Source organism: Phoca vitulina, unplaced genomic scaffold (assembly GCF_004348235.1).
Source record: "Phoca vitulina isolate PV1807 unplaced genomic scaffold, GSC_HSeal_1.0 scaffold86, whole genome shotgun sequence".
Lineage (NCBI taxonomy): Eukaryota > Metazoa > Chordata > Mammalia > Carnivora > Phocidae > Phoca > Phoca vitulina.
In genome coordinates, this window is record NW_022589789.1 from 2,739,863 (window position 1) to 2,759,635 (window position 19,773).

General features: G+C 37.1%; 1 protein-coding gene across 1 annotated transcript in view; it reads left to right on the forward strand.

The window, feature by feature from the left end:
- Positions 1-19,773, forward strand: part of PARD3 (par-3 family cell polarity regulator) — a 647,142-nt gene that overhangs the window by 364,999 nt on the left and 262,370 nt on the right. Inside the window, exons 7-9 of the mRNA XM_032395672.1 lie at positions 1,140-1,223; positions 17,255-17,380; positions 18,496-18,881. Of these exons, the coding sequence (XP_032251563.1) occupies positions 1,140-1,223; positions 17,255-17,380; positions 18,496-18,881 (596 nt within the window). The remainder of the gene's footprint in view (positions 1-1,139; positions 1,224-17,254; positions 17,381-18,495; positions 18,882-19,773) is intronic.

Here is a 19,773-nt window from a genome sequence, read left to right on the forward strand (position 1 = left end):
TTAATTTTCTTTTAGTCTTTGTATTACATAATGAGGACATTAATAGTATCTAGGATAACTTTAAGTTTTTATTTTAGAAATACAATTGAAGAGTTGGCATTTCCATTATATAAAAACTAAACTGCAATCTTTGTCAAATCCATTGGTAATCTTTATAGTTGTCCAGGTTGCTTCTACTAGGTATTTAATTGAAACACTATTTTTAAAAATTGATTGTCAGATAAGACCTGCTTAGATTTCTGTGTACTACACACATGCACACACACACACACACACGGAAAACTCTATAAAGAAAATGAAATCGCACTTAAAAGATTTAGAAAATTTACATTCTCCAAATTACCCCAGTTTTCATTAAGCTCAGGCTTATTAATAGTAAAGTACTTTTGTTATGTAATAGAAGTAACTTCATGTTACTTATATCTCTCTTCATGACTTTAAGGTTCAGTTACAAACACTTATAGAAATTATTTGATGTTTAGCAGGTATCTATTGGCTTTGAGGAATGAGTTTCATTCCCGGCATTGTGGTACACTTACAGAAGTTTAGGACTTTGAATTGTTGTGGAAAAATGTGGGAAATAAAGATAGCTGGATCACATCTGGCCTGGAACCTGTGGAGGCAAAACAAAAGCTTTGACCTCATTGGATTATTGGAAGGATTGATAATGTGACCTGCGCAGGAGCACTTTGTAAATTTTAAAGTGCTGTGCAGCCAAAACACCTTTATTCATTTAATCTTCATTATCCTTGAAATAAATACTGGGATGGAAAATTTTCAGTGGAAGTGTAAGGTTTGACTTATAAAATGTGTACTTGTATTACACATAAAAGAGTGTGGTCTGAGAGAAGGGGTTCTGTGTCATTTTAATGTAGTTATTTCTGATGAATGCTGTCTCTCCAAGCCATCAGACTAGTGTTCAGGTATGTAGTATTTACTGCCGCTCTCATCACCACGCTTGTATTCCAGAATGTGTATGTGTATGCGTGTGTGCTTGGTGAGATTTTCGTTTTGTTCTCTTTTGTTGTTTATGGTGTGTCTGTGTTGTAGCAGTTTTTTTTGTTGTTGTTTTGTTTTGTTTCGGTTTTGGTTTGTTTACAGTACATGTTCATGCTCCCTCATTCATCATTGTCTCACAGTGATATGGTAAAGCTCGTACGAGTCCCCAACGATGGAGGGCCTCTGGGAATCCATGTAGTGCCTTTCAGTGCTCGAGGCGGCAGGTAATGTATCCTGGAGGTTTTTAATTGAATCCTAATGTTGAGTGTTTTTATCTTCATTTATGCCCAGATATAGAGTGGTGTTGATTTAGCATATGCTTAATAGGGACATTTTCATTTGGGGCCAACTGCTCCTTCATTCATACGTATACATCATAATCACAGAAAGCACTTATGCTGATGAAGAAATCAAGCATTTAAATTATTCTGATAATGTTGTTGGTCATCACACATCCCTGCAAACATTTTACTTTGCTGTATATTGATGAAACACTTTAGAGTCAGCACTCCAGCTGAATTTGGAGAATTAAGGGAGAGCTTAAAGCAGTTTTCTGGAAAACTTATGCAATAAAAATGATCCGGATAACTTAGGTAATGATTCATTTTTAGGTTTATTTAGTTCTTAAATTTTTGTAAGATTTTTATGATTATGTTTGAAAGTTTTAAAAGTTAAATAAGCTATTGATTTATTTCCTACGATGTGGTCTGTGGCTCCTTCTCTTCAATCTCTACACACTCAAATGTCAAACTTTTGTACCGTTAATGACTTTGTTACTTTAAAGAATGTGTATCTTTAAAAACTTCAAATGTTGTATGAGTTTCTTTTATTCTGCTGCTTCTTTCTATTAAAAAACAATTGGGGGGGCGCCTGGGTGGCTCAGTCGTTAAGCGTCTGCCTTCGGCTCAGGTCATGATCCCAGGGTCCTGGGATCGAGCCCCGCATCGGGCTCCCTGCTCAGCGGGAAGCCTGCTTCTCCCTCTCCCACTCCTCCTGCTTGTGTTCCCTCTCTCGCTGTCTCTCTATCTGTCAGATAAATAAATAAAATCTTTAAAAAAAAAAAAAAAAAAAAAACAACAATTGGGTTTATTAAAAGTTTTTGTTTTAATATCTTTAACTACTGTGACTTGATTTTGCGACTCATGGTTGATGGGCCTTTGTCAACAACCCGTGAAATGCTCGCATCCTTGTCCTGGGGAAGTGAGCTGTTAAGTGGCTGCAGTTTACTTGTATCCTCTCTGAAAGCCCCATCCAATAATTATCCGGTGAAATATACTTAGGAACTATTTGGCTTCTTATTTTGAAATTCTTTCTTTTTTTGTTGTCATCATCATTATTATTATTTTTAACTTCCTTTACACTGGGAGAAGAAAGGGGAAAGCTGGAAGGTGGCCTTAGACCAGTGACTGAGAACGTGAGACATGGTTTACACCGTTGCCAGCTCATTACAAGCATCTAGTATGTTGTAAAACAAACAGATGGGCTGTCAGTGATAAGTGTGTGGTTAAATTATTTAATTTTGTTAATTGAGTATTTGAACAATTGTACTACCTTCCTGGTGAATGCTCCTAATGGTGGTGACTCCAAGTTTCACCTCTTTGGTAAATCACATACCTTATGGAATGTCTGGAAGTTGAAACTTTGGTTTACCTAGATCTCTGCTGGAGTAAGGCTTGATAGTTAGTGTTATATAACAAGCTGTGAAATTCCCCTTGAATTTTGAGATGGTGTTGTGTTCACAGGGATGTGACTGCTTTCCCTTTTTTCCTCCTTCTCGTCTTTGTTTATTTTTAAACTCTGGAGAAGCATTGAAATTTCTTCGAGGTACTTTCATTTAAACACGCTTAGTTCTTTTTCAAAAATGGCCTTTGCCTTTATTTCCTTTAAAGAACATAATTTTAAATGATCTCAAAAGTTAAATCTTTTTTCATTTATTTCATGAGTAGAAAAAAATGATACAGTAAAGTGCAGGGATTATAGCTTCCAAATATTAGTGTACCTTTATCTCCCTGTGGGATATAACTTTTTACAAATGAGATTTAACTGTGTATGCACCAGCTCTGAACCAGTATTTCATTTTTTTGTTATATTGAAGTATAATTGATGTACAATATTATATTAGTTTCAGATGTTCAACATAGTGATTTGACATTTGTATGTATTATGAAATGATCCCCATGGTAAGTCTAGTTACCATCCGTCACCTGAGTTAATAATATTATTATCTGTATTCCCCGTGCTGCACATTATACCCCATGACTTACTTATTTTATAACTGGAAGTTTGTTCCTCTTGATCCTCTTCACCCATTTTACCCACCCCCAACTCCTTCTCCTGTGGCAACTACCAGTCTGTTTTCTATGAGTCTGGTTTTGCTTTGTTTGTTCATCTGTTTTGTGTTTTAGATTCCACATATAAGTGAAATTATGTGGTATTTGTCTTTCCCTGTTTGACTCATTAGCTTAATAACTTCAAGGTCTATCCATGTTGGTCACAAATGGCAAGATTTCATTCATTTTTATGGCTGAGTGGTATTCTATTGTAGATCTATACCACATATTTATCCAGTCACCTATGGATGGACACTTAGGTTGCTTCCATATCTTGGCTATTGTAAATAATGCTGTAATGAACATAGGGGTCATATATCTTTTCCAGTTAGTGTTTTTGTTTTCTTTGGATAAATACCCAGAGGTGGAATTGCTGGATTGTATGGTAGTTCTATTTTTAATTTCTTGAGAAACCTCTGTCCTGTTCTCCATAGTGGTGGTACTAATTTACATTCCTACCAACAGTGAATGAAGGTTTCCTTTTCTCCACATCCTCAACAGTGCTTGTTATTTTAGTGTGTATGTGTATGTGTGTGTGTGTGGGGGGATTGATAATAGTTATTCTGACAGGTGTAGGTGATCTTATTGTGGTTTTGATTTGCATTTTGCTGATGATTAGTGGTGTCAAGCATCTTTTCATATGCCTGTTGGCCCATCTGTATATCTTCTTTGGAAAAACGTCTACTCAGGTCTTCTGCCCATTTTTAAATTGAGTTTGTTTTGTTTTGTGTTTTGTTTTTTGTTTTGTTTTGTTTTGTTTTTGCTTTTAGGTGGTGTGAGTTCTTTATAGATTTTGGTTATTATTAGCTGCTTTTATAATGGATGATTCTCAAATATTATCCCCTACTTAGTACATTGCCTTTTCATTTTGTTAATAGTTTCGTTCACTTACAAAAACTTGTTCATTGGGTATACTCCCATTTGTTTGTTTATTTTTTTAAAAAGATTTACTTATTTATTTTAGAGAGAGAGGGAGAGAATGCTCAGACTCCCTGCTGAGCCAGGAGCCCGATGCGGGGCTCTGTGTCCCAGGACCCTGAGATCATGACCTGAGCTGAAATTAAGAGTTAAATGCTCAACTGACTGTGTCACCCAGGCACCCCTCCCATTTGTTTATTTTTGCTTTTGTTACTCTTGCCTGTAGAGTCAGATCCAAAATAAAATATATCACTAAGACCGATATCAAGGAGCTTACCACCTGTGTTTTCTTCTTGGATCTTTATGGCTTCATGGCTTCAGGTCTTACATTCAAATCTTTAATACATCTTTAGTTAAATTTTGCATATGCTTTAAGACTGATCTAGTTTCCTTTTTTTTTTTTTATTCTTTTGCATGTAGCTGTCCAGTTTTCCCAACACCATTTGTTGACAAGACTGTCTTTTCCCCTTACCTGACTCTGCCACCCAGGCACCCCTATCTTTAACTTTTGATATTTATTTACAACATGTCTTGGTGTTGATCTTTCTGGGTCATCTCATTTGGGACTTTCTGTGCTTCCTGGACCTGGATGTCTTTTTCCTTCTCCAGGTTAAGGAAATTTTCAGCCATTATTTCTTCAAATAAGTTTTCTGCCCCCTTCTTTTTTCTCCTTCTGGGACTTGTATAATGTGAATGTAGTATATTTGATATTTTCCCACAGATCCTTAAATCTATCCCCATTGAATTTATTTGTTCATCTTTTCTGTTCTGTTTGGGTGATTTCCACTACCCTGACTTTCAGGTCACTGATCCATTTTTCTCTATCATCTAGCCTCCTTTTGATTCCATCTAGTGTATTTTTCACAGCAGTTATTGTATTCTTTTGCTCTGTGACTTGCGTTTGGTACTTTCTTATATTTTTCTATCTCCTTGAAGTTCTTGGTGTGCCCATCCATTTTCTTCTGACTTTAGTTAGCATCTTTATGACTATTACTTTGAAGTTTTTCTCAGATAAATTATCTCTTTCATTAAGGATTTTTTTCTGGGATTTTATTTTGTTCTTTCCTTTGGAACATGTTCCTCTGTTTCTTCATTTTACTTGACTCTGTTTGGTTTTGTGTATTTTGTAAAACAGCTCTATCTCCCTGTCTCAGGGAGTGGCTCTGTGTAGGAGATGAATCTTAACGTTTAACCTGATCCTTGTTCTTGGTTGTCTCTTGAGTTGTCTCTCCAATTGTTTCAGTTCTGTGGGGTCCAGAAGCCCAATCCTCCCCACCACACCTGAGCCTGGTGCTCACGGGACATCCCCTAAGTGCACTACACATATCTGTTCAATGAAGGCAGGGTCGCATGAGCAGCGAAGGGCAGAAGGCATGGGTCTGCTCACCTGCTGCACCTGGAGGTGCTTGCAGTGGGGAGAAGGGCTTGCTTTCCTGTAGCTGTTAGTTGGCTAGAGTGTGGTGCAAAACATGGCGCCCGCAGTACTATCACTAGCAGTGTGGAAGTAACCCGTCAAAATGGCATCTGCCAGCATTCCATCCTTGGAGAGAATACCAGCAGACTTCTACCCTCTGGTAGATGCCTGAAGTTTGGCAAGTGAAATTCCTTCGCCTGTGGTCTAGACTTTTTTCAGACTGCTGCTTTTTGAGCTGGGTCCTGCATGTGAGCCCCTTAAGAGGGAAATCTTTGTTCTCGGTAGCCCTGTGGTTCTCCTTAATGTAATTCCCGTTGGCTTTCAAAGCCAGACATTTTGGGGGTTCCTCACTCTGGTTCAGGCCTGCAGTGTTGTGATATCTAGCATGGAGTACAAACCCCTTGCTCCTCAGGGAGAAACTATGTATATGTATTGATTTATGTATGTATATATTTATTCATATTTATGTTGTATTTTAAGCTTTTTCCCAATTGTAGGTCGCTGTGCTGGGGGGTTTTGGCAAGAACACATGTCTGTGTGGTCTTTTCGTCCTTTCTTAGGGAGTAGCTATTCAGCTGGTTCTCAAGTTCTTTTCTGATGGACGGTTCCATATGGAGCTGTTTGTTGTGTCTGTGGGAGGACATGAGTTCAGGATCTTCCTACACTGCCCTCTTGAACCACTTTCTGCCCTCCCATTTAAATGGGACTTAACCAGTATTTCAATCACAAGCATGTCATTTTCTGTCATTTATTACACATTTCCTCCCTCAATGTGAAAGGATATTAGGATAAAACAAATAGATGAAAAGCCTAGAGCAAAAAGAGAATAAGACAGAAAAGTAAATGTAGTATAGATTAATTCAATGGAAGCAATTTCACAGAATCCATCAGGCACTGGTTACCATGGTGTTTAGAGATACAGAACACATTCAAGTAGACAAGTATCCCTTTGCAGAACTACAAGTTATTTTATAACTGTGTCATTTTTAATCCCTGTTGATTTGGCATTTAAAGAAGAAAATCTTGTGCAGCTTTCTTATATAAGGGACAGAGAGATTAAGAAAATCAGGTTCTTTATAAACTCTTTTTAGGCATTAACAGTTTTCATATTGGGAAATAACAGAAATATTTGTATTGCATTTTTAAGCTTCCGCATGGACTCGATAGTAATAGTTATTCAGAGTTAGGCTGTCATTGGGAGAGAAAAAATAGGCAGGCTGCTTAGAATCATAGAAGTCAATCTTGAGGAGGAAGACACACCCATGGTTCTTGTTCTCAGAAATGCTTATAGGTGGATTCTTCTCATTCAGGCAGAAACCTTCCCAAGCATTTACCATGTGGTGATTCCTGTGTTAGGTGCTAGGAAACAAAGATGAACAGGACATAGTCTTTCTCTAGAGATTTGCAGTCAAGATGGAGTGATGGCCAAGAAATCACACAACTATAATTATGTGATAAATGTTGATATATAATAGGTACTCTGTGAGTTGGTAGAGGAAGAATTGTCTGAATTATGTAACTGAAGCTGGCTTGTTGCAGAAGGTGATTTTAAATGTGATGACAGCTTATAAAGGGAGCTGCATCAGCTCCGTGGTGGCTGCAAGGGCAAATTAAGCAATGGAGTATAGCAGAAAGGAAGAAATTAAGTGGAACTCGTGAAGAAATTGCATATATATCTAGTGGGAATAAAAGAATACATATTCATGGGATGTAAGTTGAAATTTCCAAGAATAACTTCTCTTGTACAAAATTCCAATCACACTTGGGCCTTCTCAATTTTGGAGATATGACTAATTGAATAACACTTACTGAATACTTATTTTTGTAAAAGTGACCCATGTATGTCAGTATTGCTTTCTGATTTGGATTTCAAAGTCAAAAAGTCTAAGGAACAATGTGGGATGTGAATTATATATCATAAAGACAAGACATAAAATGCAGGACATCTCGAATACAAATATAATTCAGGAAAATAGGAAGAAATGTGAAGTCAATGTTAGAGAAATTCTTAAAGCCACTTAAGTATTATTATGGCCTGAGGGATAATAGAATTTTTTAAATAAGGATCTTGCTGGGCCTACTTAAAAAGACTATTTTCTGGAGTAAAGTCAGATGGTCTTTTCTGATTGGAGGCATCAGTGATAGCTAGCATATGGCTGCTCATCCCCCAACCACTCCCTCAGTACCTAGATACAGAGACAGTGTTACCTTCCCCTTGATGCTGCTTTTCTTTATAAGTGTTTATTTTTTAAATTCCAGTTAGTTAACATACAGTATAATATTAGTTTTAGGTGTATAGTATAGTGATTCAGCACTTCCATACAGCACCTGGTGCTCATCACAGCAAGTGCACTCCTTCATCCCCATCAGCTGTTTAACCCATTCCCTACCCATCTGCTCTCTGGGAGCCATCAGTTTGTTCCCTATAGTTAAGAGTCTGTTTCCTGGTTTGCCTTTCTCTCTTCTTCTGCTTTGTTTTTTCTTTTCTCTTTGCACATTTGTTTTCTCTTTTAAATTCCACATATGAGTGAAATCATATGGCATTTGTCTTTCTCTGACTGACTTATTTTGCTTAGCATTATACTCTCTAACTCCATCCATGTCATTGCAGATGGCAAGATTTCATTCTTTTTTATGGCTGAGTAATATATATTCCATAATATCTGTTGATGGACAGATATTTGGGTGGTTTCCACAATTTGGCTGTTGTAGATAAGGCTGCTACAAATATTGGGATGCATGTAACCCTTTGAATTAGTATTTTTGTATTCTTTGGGTAAATAGCTACTAGTGCAATTGTTGGATTGTAGGGTTGTTCTATTTTTAACCTTCTGAGGAATCATCAAACTGTTTTCCAGAGTGGCTGCACCAGTTTGCATTCCCACCAATGAATGCAGGAAGGTTCCCCTTTCCCCACATCCTCGCCAACACCTGTTGTTTCTTGTGTTATTGATTTTAGCCATCTGACAGGTGTGAGGTGCTATCTCATTATAAGTTTGAATAGTATTTCCCTGATGATGATAAGTGATAAGTTAAACATCTTTCCACGTGTCTGTTGGCCATCTGGATATCTTCTTTGGAAAAATGTCTGTTCATGTCTTGTGCCCATTTTTAATTGGATTATTCTTTTTTTGGGTGTTGAATTTTATAATTTATTTATATATTTTGGATGCTAACCCTTTATCAGATATGTCATTTGCAAATATCTTCTCCCATCCTGTAGGTTGCCTTGTAGTGATGCTGTTTTACTTCACTCGTCATCTTGTATGTATTTCAAAAATAAAGTTAACTGATTCCCATCCAGAACTCTTTATTCACAGTTTCCTTACCTTGAAATCAATTTTCACTTCACACATATAATTTGATTTCCTCCTGATGTAAATGTCAAACATACCCTTCTTATTTAAATCACAAATGCTGCTACTTTCAGGGAGGTTATGCCACATAATTGTCTTTTCCTTTGGTAGAGAAACTATGTTTTATTTTTTATTTTTTTCTGTTTCTAGGACTTAACTCATAGGTATTGCTCAGTGATGCTTACAAAGTAAAAGTGTGAATGAATCTATGCCTACCCATATTAGCAATGGCATTGCTATGTTAGATATAGATAAAGACATATCCTAGTTTGATAGTTGTTAATGAGTTTTTCTGAGGTTTCTAATAATGTAATATTAGGTATTTAAAAAGCAAGATAAAAAATGTATACTGTAGACATTGGGTTTATGAAATTATAAGATTTAAATTTGGTTTTAAGGAACTTAAAAGTCCAGTTGAAAAATGTGTATAAGAAAAATCTATGCTATGTGTCAGAAGAACTGCACACACAAGTGCCCTTGGGATTTAGCAGAAGGACGGAATACTGTGTGCTGTGGTGTACCCTCAGTGGAGCAATGGGGCTTGATCTGTTCTTTGAAGGAAATACAGGAGTTATGCTAGAGACACTCTGGAATGATAGTCTTCCCCAGGAAGAGGCTATATGAAAGGAAGATGCCACATACACATGTGCATGATTTGGTAAGAAATAATGAGTCAAGGATTTGAAACAGAATTTATTATAAGATAGCGCTGGAGAGATTGTTACAGAGCACTTTACGAGTGACCGATGAGACCTCATTCAGTAAATAATGGAGAAATTGTTAAAGGTTTTCAAGAAATATGACTATTTTTTAAAAAATAATAGTTATTCTTTTACCTGGACTCCACAGTATAACTTATAGTGGATATTATACATCTTTTCCCCTGTGGAAACCAGTATGGCTAAAGCATATTATTCTTTTTTTTTTTCTTAAAGATTTTATTTATTTATTTGACAAAGAGAGACACAGCGAGAGAGGGAACACAAGCAGGGGGAGTGGGAGAGGGAGAAGCAGGCTCCCCGTTGAGCAGGGAGCCCGATGCGGGGCTCGATCCCAGGACCCTGGGATTATGACCTGAGCTGAAGGCAGATGCTTAACCGACTGAGCCACCCAGGCAAAGCATATTATTCTTAATAAAGTGCAGTCTGTTTCTCTGGGTCTTTTCTGTAATGGACGTTTCCCATTTATATATACATTCTTCTTTATTCTTAGACCTGTGGTCTTTGGAGTGTTCTTTCACAGTACTTTTTCTTACGCGAATAGTAGTTATAGGCTTGTGTTTATTTTATCCAGCAAGTTTTTTGTTTGTTTTTGTTTTTGTTTTTAACAGATCTTGTATCTACCAGGCAGTATTCTTGTTTCTCTGCATACGGTAGATCAGGGCTTGGCAAACCCTTTACGGGGTCAGATATTCAACATTGTTGCATTGCGGGTCACCAAGTTTCTGTCACCAGTATGCAGTTCTGTCATTGCAGCATGAAAGCCATCATAAGCAATGTGTAACCAAATGGGTGTGGCTGTGTCCGGTGAAGCTGCATTTATAAAAATAGGTGGCAGGCTGAATGTTGGCTCATGGGCCGTAATTTGCCAGCCCTGCTCTAGAGAACCAAACAAAAATGCCTGTCATCATGGAGTTTCTATTTTAGTATTTTTTTTTTTTGTATCTAAAATCCCTTCTTCTCTGTTTCCTATTCATAATATTTGTGGGGTGGGGGGAGAGTCCAAAATTTCATTATCACTTACTGGTTGATAAGAAAATCTCTCTGTTGTAACTGTATATTTAATTTCCCACCAACACATACCCCTAAATCTCAGGAATTCCCAGAAGAAGGCAAATTAAAAAAAACAAACTCATTGAACATCCTCCAGTGAGTAATAAGTATTCACAGAACTCTTCTTCCTATATCTGATTGTCAATCATGGGAATCAAGGAAAAATCCTAAGTCTTCAATTGGGAAAGCAGCAGCCCTTGGTAAGAAAGGGAGAGTCTGAGGGTGTGTGTGTGTTTCTAGCTTTCTGCTAACGGCTCATGCTGGCTAGGCCTTATTAATCCTGTCTCAGCTCACTTTATATAGATGAAGATATTTATCTTCAATTTAACATTTAGAGTATCAGATGAAGAGTCAACACTACACTTTCAATTGCTGTAGTAAAGTTTCTTTTCAAAATGACTTTTTCCCCTTGACTTTTTGCTTTATAATACACTGAAAACAAAAAGTTCATTTTCTTTCCAGGATTTCTCGTTAGAAATGTTGTGTTACCTTTCTGTCAATGGTTAACTTGACCACATGTTATCTTCATGTTATTGGCAGAGGGGTTGTTCAGAACAGTTCAAGTTTTAAGACCAGAGGTCCCTGGGACAGAATCCAGCTCTGTGTTTTGGTAGAAATGTAGCCTGAGCAACTTAGCTTTGCTTAGCCTCAGTCTTCCCATCTAAGGGATGGACACTCCTATGATTTTGTATGGCTTAAATAGGAAAATATATGTGATTACAGTATAACATTTAACAAAGTACTTGGCATTGACAATTAATAAGAATGCTATTTTATCATCCATTTATCTTCCTGTTATGTGCCTTGGAATGCCCTCCATGTTGCTTGTTGTTCTGGTGGTTCTGGTTGTTTAGATAGGTGCTGATTAGTCTATATAATAGTGGAAAATGATGATTTTTTTTCTTCTGTTTTGAACCCAAGATGAGAATTTATTGCTATCATAAATTTAAGATTCACAAAAACAGCCGACCCTGGGACAACACAGGTTTGAACTGTGTGGGTCCACTTGTAAATGGATTTTTCTCCTATAAATACAGTACAGTACTGTAAATGTTTTTTGTCTTTCTTAGGATTTTCTTGTTAACATTCTCTTTTCTTCAGCTTATTTTAAGAATATAGTATACACTACACATAACATGCAAAATATGTGTTAACTGACTAATGTTATCGGCAGCAGTAGGTTATTAGTAGTTAAGTTTTTGGGAAGTCCAAAAGTTATATGCAGATTTTTTACCACACTGGGGTCAGCACCCCTAACTCCACATTGTTCAGCAGTCAACTCTATACACTAGTTTAGTTAGTTGAGTTTATATTTTAATGAAGAATTATAGCCAGTTTGAATTTCATGGAACTAGTTCATTTCAGATCATTGTAGAGTTTTGAAGTTATCATTTTTGAAAGAATAAATATACTCTTTGAGTATTCAATTTTAATTTACTTCTGAGAAAACAGTTTAACTTTATCAACTGAATCTATACCCTTTTGTCTGAAAGTTTTCAATTGTGCATTCTTAGTTGTAGACTTGTTTGTTTTAATAAAGGATTATAATAAATACATTTGTTTTAGACAGAAAAATGTAACTTACATTTAGATAAATCTTGCTTCTTTAAATGTAGAAGTATGATGCTTGTCATTTCTGCCCTAAGCTGAAGGATTTCTCTATTTTTATTTACCTTTTTTTTTTGAAATTCTTCTTCATCTCATCTCTTAAAGATTTAAGAAACTAAGGATTTTTTTTTTTTTAAACTTGAAACTTCTTTGAACTTTCTTCTGTTTGTATCTGCTCTGATGGTGGCTGTGGTTCTCAGGGATCAAATGTGGGTAATTGCTGGCTCCTCATGTGTAGTGTTCAGTGAGGTGAGAAGGTCTTGCTGATGCGATCCCATTCGGCCCACTTCTGCCCTGCCTTCAGGACAGTGGTGGTGTTTATACTGTGTCAGCTTTTATTAAGATGAATTATGATCATTTCCATACAGCTGGGTGGCGGTTGTGGGAGTTTACATTATCAGAGCGAAACTCAGACTTGCTTAGCCAATTTAGATGTCAATAAAACATTTGTTACTTATTTTCAGTTTTATCATTGGTTGTAATTTATACTTAGAATTGAAAATGTTAACATGTATGACTGAGTTTGTTTTAATTAAGTGTATAATTAGGCTAATGAACCTTGTAAAAATGTAGTGGTGCAATCCTTGATATAATCTAAGCAGTTAAATTTCTAATTACACATCCAAAATCATGTACAAAGATGCAGCATGTCAATGGCTTGCTTTCTGGGACTGTATTCTTCTTCTTTGCCCCTCCCCCGCTTTTGGTAAGAAACAGTGCTCAAAAGCCACAGGAAAGGGCTTAAAGAAATATGTGTAGATTTGCATATTTTTAGTGTAGGAAAATTATTCAGAAGTGAGAATTGTACATAGTGGATATAGTATTTTTTCCCAAAATTTTGAAAAAGTATAGGAAACAGTAGAAATGGGGTAGGCTTGGGGATATTTCAGATTTAGCAGAAAAAAAATCTGTGTGCTCTAAAAGCCGTATGTGCCAAGTTGAGCTTACATTAGATTCACACAGGAGGTGAAGGAGGTTCTGTTTCTACACCCCCAAACCCTCCAGACATATCTTCATAAATCTGCCCCTCCACATTAATAAGCGCACCGCGTCCTTTCTCCTGTGTCTGTCAGCTCGTCTGGCTGCTCCTGGACTGTTCCTCTTGCAGAGCTCACCCCACTGCCTCTTTTCCCTCTTCCTCTTCATAGTTTTTGCAAAGTCACTTCTTATGGAAAATGGTTGCCCTGATAAGGAATTCTGGTACAAATTGCCTAAAAGAAAAACTAGTCTCTATCCCAGCACACGGACATGCCAAAATGTTTGGGACTTCATTATCTTCAGTTAATGTGTCTAATAAGTGTTCTAGGGACCACAACGCCATAGGCAGTCAGATCTTTATTACTCGAGAACAAATAAATACTAGTTGCTGGATGAATTTGCAAACTATATACCTAAAATTTATTTTTAATTATACTGTTTGAGAAGGCTTTAAATTGAACGTGGGAGGTATGGAAATCTATCTGCTTGCACTCACGTTTTTCAGGAAGATGAAGGTGTTACAACTTCCCGTTGATTTCCCTTCAGAGGGTACTTTTCATTCTCAGCTGTTATCAGTTCAATTTTCTTGTGAAGTTTTTTTGATAGTTCATTCCCATTCCTTTTGTAATCATTTTCACCTAGTGAAGCAAATGAGATAATTTTGCAGATTGTACCACTTTACTTTTAAATTAATCCATTCTTTTTGAGAGAATGATTCTAATAGTGTGGTCAAGTACTTAGAAATCAGCAGGCTACTAACTTCTCCTTAATTCAGTCTGTTCCGTTGATTCCCTGATCACTTGCTGTGTTACTCAGGGTGAAATTCTTCCTCCCCGCCCCCAACTCCTCCTCCAGCCCCCAATCAGTTCTCTAGTCCCCGGCACTGAGAAAAAGGACTCCAAGATTTTGCGTCTATTTGAACAACTTTGGATTCTAAAAGCCTCATTTAATAAACTTCTGTTTATGTTTCATGTAAATGTGATGGTGTATTTATTTTTGATCTGTAACATTTTTCACTGTGTATTAGGATTACTGATGAATTAGGCCATATATGAGGACTTATTCAGAAAGACAAGCCATTGAATAAATGAAGCATGCCATGCTTTTTTACTTCGGATTATTATTCTACAATGATTCCCTGGTGGGGGGAGTAGATCATAAAAGAAAAATGATTATCTAGATGAATATAAATCCATAGGCCTATTCATCTGAAAAATATTGATGCCACTTGTAGAATTAAATTACATATTTCCAACTTGTGTTATTTTAAACTGTGATAAACACCGAAAGGATCTATCTGGGGTAAATTTGTAAATTTAAACAAATTTTCAGTACTAGTTAAGTGCTAAGTAATTTTCATTAAACATAGTCTGTCTCTGTCTCCTCTCTCTCTCTCGCTCGCTCTCTCTATATATATGTATGTATGTATGTATATATATCTCTCTCTGAAAGTATTCTGTGGGTATTTTAGAATCCATAAAATATTTCAGCATACATAAAAGCATAATCATTATTCATCACTTTAGATTGCAGGGATATTGTAACCTTACTGAGAAACCACTCATGATTTCACCAGTTTAAAACTAATTAACCTGGAGTGACTGTTGGTAAGGCCTACTTTTGCTGCACACGGAATGCGTGTACTCTGACAAAGCACTCTCAGTCTGGGGAGGTAGCTTTTAGTAACAGGTGTGGCACCACGTGTCTGCTTGTGGTTGTCTGTGGGTGTTCTTTTAACATGGTTCCCTGAACATGGTTGCTTCGATGGTGAAGTGGCCAAATGCCTTCTAGTTCTCATACTGTCAATAACTGTGGTTTAATTTGCCTTTTCAAATTATTTTGTCTCACTCCACAGAATCCTAGATGTATCTTAATAATTCAATTCCTCTCGTGGAACACTTAATCCATTGCACATAGAAACACACTTACCCAATAGGGGAGTGTAGGGAGACAGATCGTGGGCATGACAACATTTTAACAGTAACTTAATTATGGGTGGCGTATTGTGTGGGATCGCTTTCTTCCAAATAGGACTCAGACAGTTAAGTTGCTCATGCAGCTATGTCAGTGTACTTTGTTCTTACCTTTGAACTGAGAGGGTTTTTATATTTGTTTAATTCCAATAGATGGTAGTGAGTTACCAAAAATTACCTACATAATAATGTTTTCATCAGTCACTAAGACTTTTAGACTGTTACACTAGTAGGTACTAATCCTCAAATGGTGTAATTACAAAAGGTGATTTAAATATTATCTCCCCTGATTATTTTTGCACGTTGGTGGACTTGACCTTAGTAAAACATGCTATACTGAATAATAAAAATTAAAATGAAGTTAAAAAATGACTGTATTCATGAAAGAAGCAAGTCTAAGCTGCAAAATAACAAGTGAAAAAGGACTCTTTCAAGTCCTTTTTTTTCAGTTCAATCATATATTTGGTGTAAATAACATCTTCATGAAGAAAAGGATCCGAATCTAAATTTCCTTTCACTCATATTTTATTTTGCAAAAAGTTTGTTAGAAAGTTGAGACTTGTTTGCCTCAGCTAAACTCACTCAGTTTTCATTGCTCAAGACCTTGCTGCTAGTTCGGTGCGTGAGCGTGCATTGCCACATTCCATCTTCTCTATCTTCCAGGAGCTGACCATGCAGTAGTAGAGAGGAGGTGTGTATATAAGTAACAATTACAGGGGAGCGAAATGAATGGTCACAGAACAAATAACAAGTTCTTTAAACGTTTACAAGAGAAAGCGGTCTGTTTGGGTGTCTTTTTACTGGAAAGCCTGTATAGGGCACGGCAAATTGTATTCTTTTGGATGCTGTATATCTATATCTGTATCTGGGCTATTGGAAATATCTTCAACTTTTATTTTGACAGGATTCTAAATTTGAGTATCTATGTGGATATTATCTCTTAATGTTAGGATTATGAAAGAAAACCTAAGCTTCGGACAGGCCCAAAATAGGTTCATAAAAATTTTTAACATGATCATCATACAGAATTTATGTTAGGCATTAAGTCAGTCACGGCACCACAACTAGATAAAGATTCCTGTTTCTTGTACTGTGGTCCCATAATGTTTGCCGCTTGTCCCAGAGTATCTAGAATGTTCTTTCTCTCAGTCAAGACATTAGTATTCCATACCAAGTACGCTAATAATTTTTGCTTTCTTAACTCCTCATTGGTCTCTAAAAGTTCATTCAGGCTTTTCTTTGAATCTGCAGTTGGAGCACACATTGATGAGGTTTGAACCATTGACATTTGAACATGTCACTGGCTTTCTCCTATTTGTCTTTAAATGGGAATAAATGGCAACAAATTTTTTTTTTACTTTTGGGAGACCTAACAAGTTTGGAAATTCAGAATATTAGGCACCATCAAATGCAGATGCCAAGAATGGAAACTTTCCTGTTTTTCTTCGCCAATGTACAGTGCACTGAGGTTAACCTTTCCTGGTTACCTGCACTCTCACAGGGAGACGGGATTGCCGTCAGCCGTGTACCAGCTGGCTTAAGACCGAAAACTGCCAGAGCTGTCCACAACTGCACGCTCAGCTATGCTCCACACTGCGCTATCTACTGAACCATCGGGCGAGCTCTGTTTGAGGCAGTTCTAAGCAAGAAGTACAGGGTTTGTTTCAGAAGCATAATCTTGACACCCAGAAACAATTTCTTACATTTATTGAAAGGCTCCATTTCTGCACTTCGTTTATACTGTTGTGCTTTTTGTGTTGGTGTTATTTTCAAATGTATTAATAATGATTTAAGGTACTCCTTTATCAGGAAGTCTTTGTAAATATAATACCAGCATTAAAGCAGGAGGGCATTGTGCACGGTAGAAATATTACATGTGTAATGATTTGCGTTCTTAATGTTCCAGAACCCTGGGGTTATTAGTAAAACGATTGGAGAAAGGTGGTAAAGCTGAACAAGAAAACCTTTTTCATGAGAATGATTGCATTGTCAGGATTAATGATGGCGACCTTCGAAATAGAAGATTTGAACAGTAAGTGTGTGTTGGCTGCACTGCTGTTCTTTCATGCTTTCGGCTTGAGAGAGTGCAGCCCAGTGAAATGCTTCAAACAACACATCTGTGTCTCTTTCTTTATACTAGAGAGGAGTATTTTCTGTTATTATCTAGCTTTTAAAAATTTAATCAAACTCCAGGTAATTACTACCATTAGACTATATTTCAAAATGCCCTCCGACTGACAGAGCGCTTCTTAAAATATTATGGGCCCAATTTAGACTTCACAATTTTGCTACTTCCTCACCTTTTGGAAAATTTGCCAGTGTGCTAGGTTTTACTATACTTCAACTCACATTTCCAACTTTGTTGCACGTAATGACTCCCCGTTTAAATAAGCAGAGAAAGCTCCTTTGAACCACAGTGTGGTCTACTCAGATTTTCTTTGTCCTGATTCAAGTCCTTATTCAATTAGAAAGATAAAAGTTGTCCAGTGCCTATCAAACAAGGCAAGAGTGTGCAGAAATCAAAAGGACTTCGTGTAGGATCTGACTAGGGAACCAGCATGAGGTGGAACAGTTTCTCAGGCTGGTCCTGGAATAGCACTGGGACCAAAACCCCTCACATTTTGTGTCACTGAGGCCGCCTTGGTGTTCTTGAGAATTTTGCATACACAGACTTGCATTCATGTTGCTGATGATGGATAGTTGATTTCTGTAGTTTTCTAAGTATATTTATCTCTTCAGAAACTCAAGTGGTCCCTTGTAATAAAATGTAATTTTTAAACATATTGGGTAATATTGTGGAGAGAAGATTGTATTTAATTTCCATTCCTATTGAAATTATAATACCCCTGTTGTGCTTAAAAGTATTATTTAATAATTTGTGATTGAGAGCACAGTATCTTCTCTGTAGTTACAGATAATTTTGTCATTTTTATTAAGAGAACGAGAAATTTATATTTGGAGAAACAGCAATGCTTCTATCGGAGCTTGCAAACTTGATTGATAAATGGGATATTTTAAAATTTTGTTTTTCAGTTTCAACAAAGTCTGTCAGTTTTTGTTGCTTAATTAGTATACTTAATTAAGCTCATAATATCTTCTAGTCTGCCAGTGTTAATTTGCTAATTTTCCATTCTTTCTCAAACCCAGAGCACAACATATGTTTCGCCAAGCCATGCGTACACCCATCATTTGGTTCCATGTGGTTCCTGCAGCCAATAAAGAGCAGTACGAACAACTATCCCAGAGTGAGAAGAACAATTACTATTCAAGCCGCTTCAGTCCGGATAGCCAGTATATGGATAACAGGAGTGTGAATAGTGCAGGACTTCCAGCACTGCAGAGAGCTCCCAGACTGAACCACCCGCCCGAGCAGATAGACTCTCACCCCCGACTACTACCTCAGAGCACACACCCCTCCGGAAAACCGCCAGCGGCTCCAGCCCCAGCACCGCAAAATGTATTTAGTACAAATGTAAGCAGTGGTTATAACACCAAAAAAATAGGCAAGAGGCTTAATATCCAGCTGAAGAAAGGTATGACCCACCTTGTTTTGTTTTATGGAATTTATTTTATTTTATTTTATAAGATTTTATTTATTTGAGAGAGAAAGAGCACAGAGGGGGAGCGGCAGGCAGAGGGAAAAGCAGACTCCCCGCTGAGCAGGGAGCCCGATGCGGGACTCCATCACGACCCCAGCTGAAGGCAGACGCTTAACCAACTGAGCCACCCAGGCGCCCCTATGGAATTTATTTTAAAAATCAAATCAACTATCCCATTATTAGAGGAAAGAACTGATATAACAACTTAAAAAATGTATTTAAAATTATAGTTTTTAAGCTTTTCAGATTCATTTTGCTATATCAGAATTAAAGTATGAAATTCAGAGAAAATAAGGCTTGAAAAATAAGTTTTTGTGAAGAAGGTAGCAGTTACTACTGTGGTAAAACTTTTTGGTAAGGGAGGAAATTGGTTTCAGGATATACTATTAAACCTAAAACAATAGTAAGGACTTGACTGTTTTGATCACCCCACTTGATGTCCAGACATAACTCTCAAAGAGGACGTTAGAGCTCCTCCACTTTAACCCCATCATTTTGGTAAGGGCAAGTGACTGATTTGAAGCTGTCGTGGTTCGTGGGAATAAAGAGTAGGTTCACCGAGCAGGTGGCTCCTTGTCCGCTACTTTTCCAGAATATTATACTGCTTTCCTTCCTTAAGATGACAAGGGAAATTCTAATGGACCTTGCTAACTCTTTATTACATACGCCTTATATCAATTTATTTATTTAAGTATCCTTTCCATAGACTGTGCATCCTTGTGTACAGGAAGCATGCTTTTCCATTTTGTTCTTGACGACTCAGAGCAGACTGCTAGGCTTGATTTTCCGATTTCCAGACACTGTCCCCTCCAGGCATTGAGTTAGA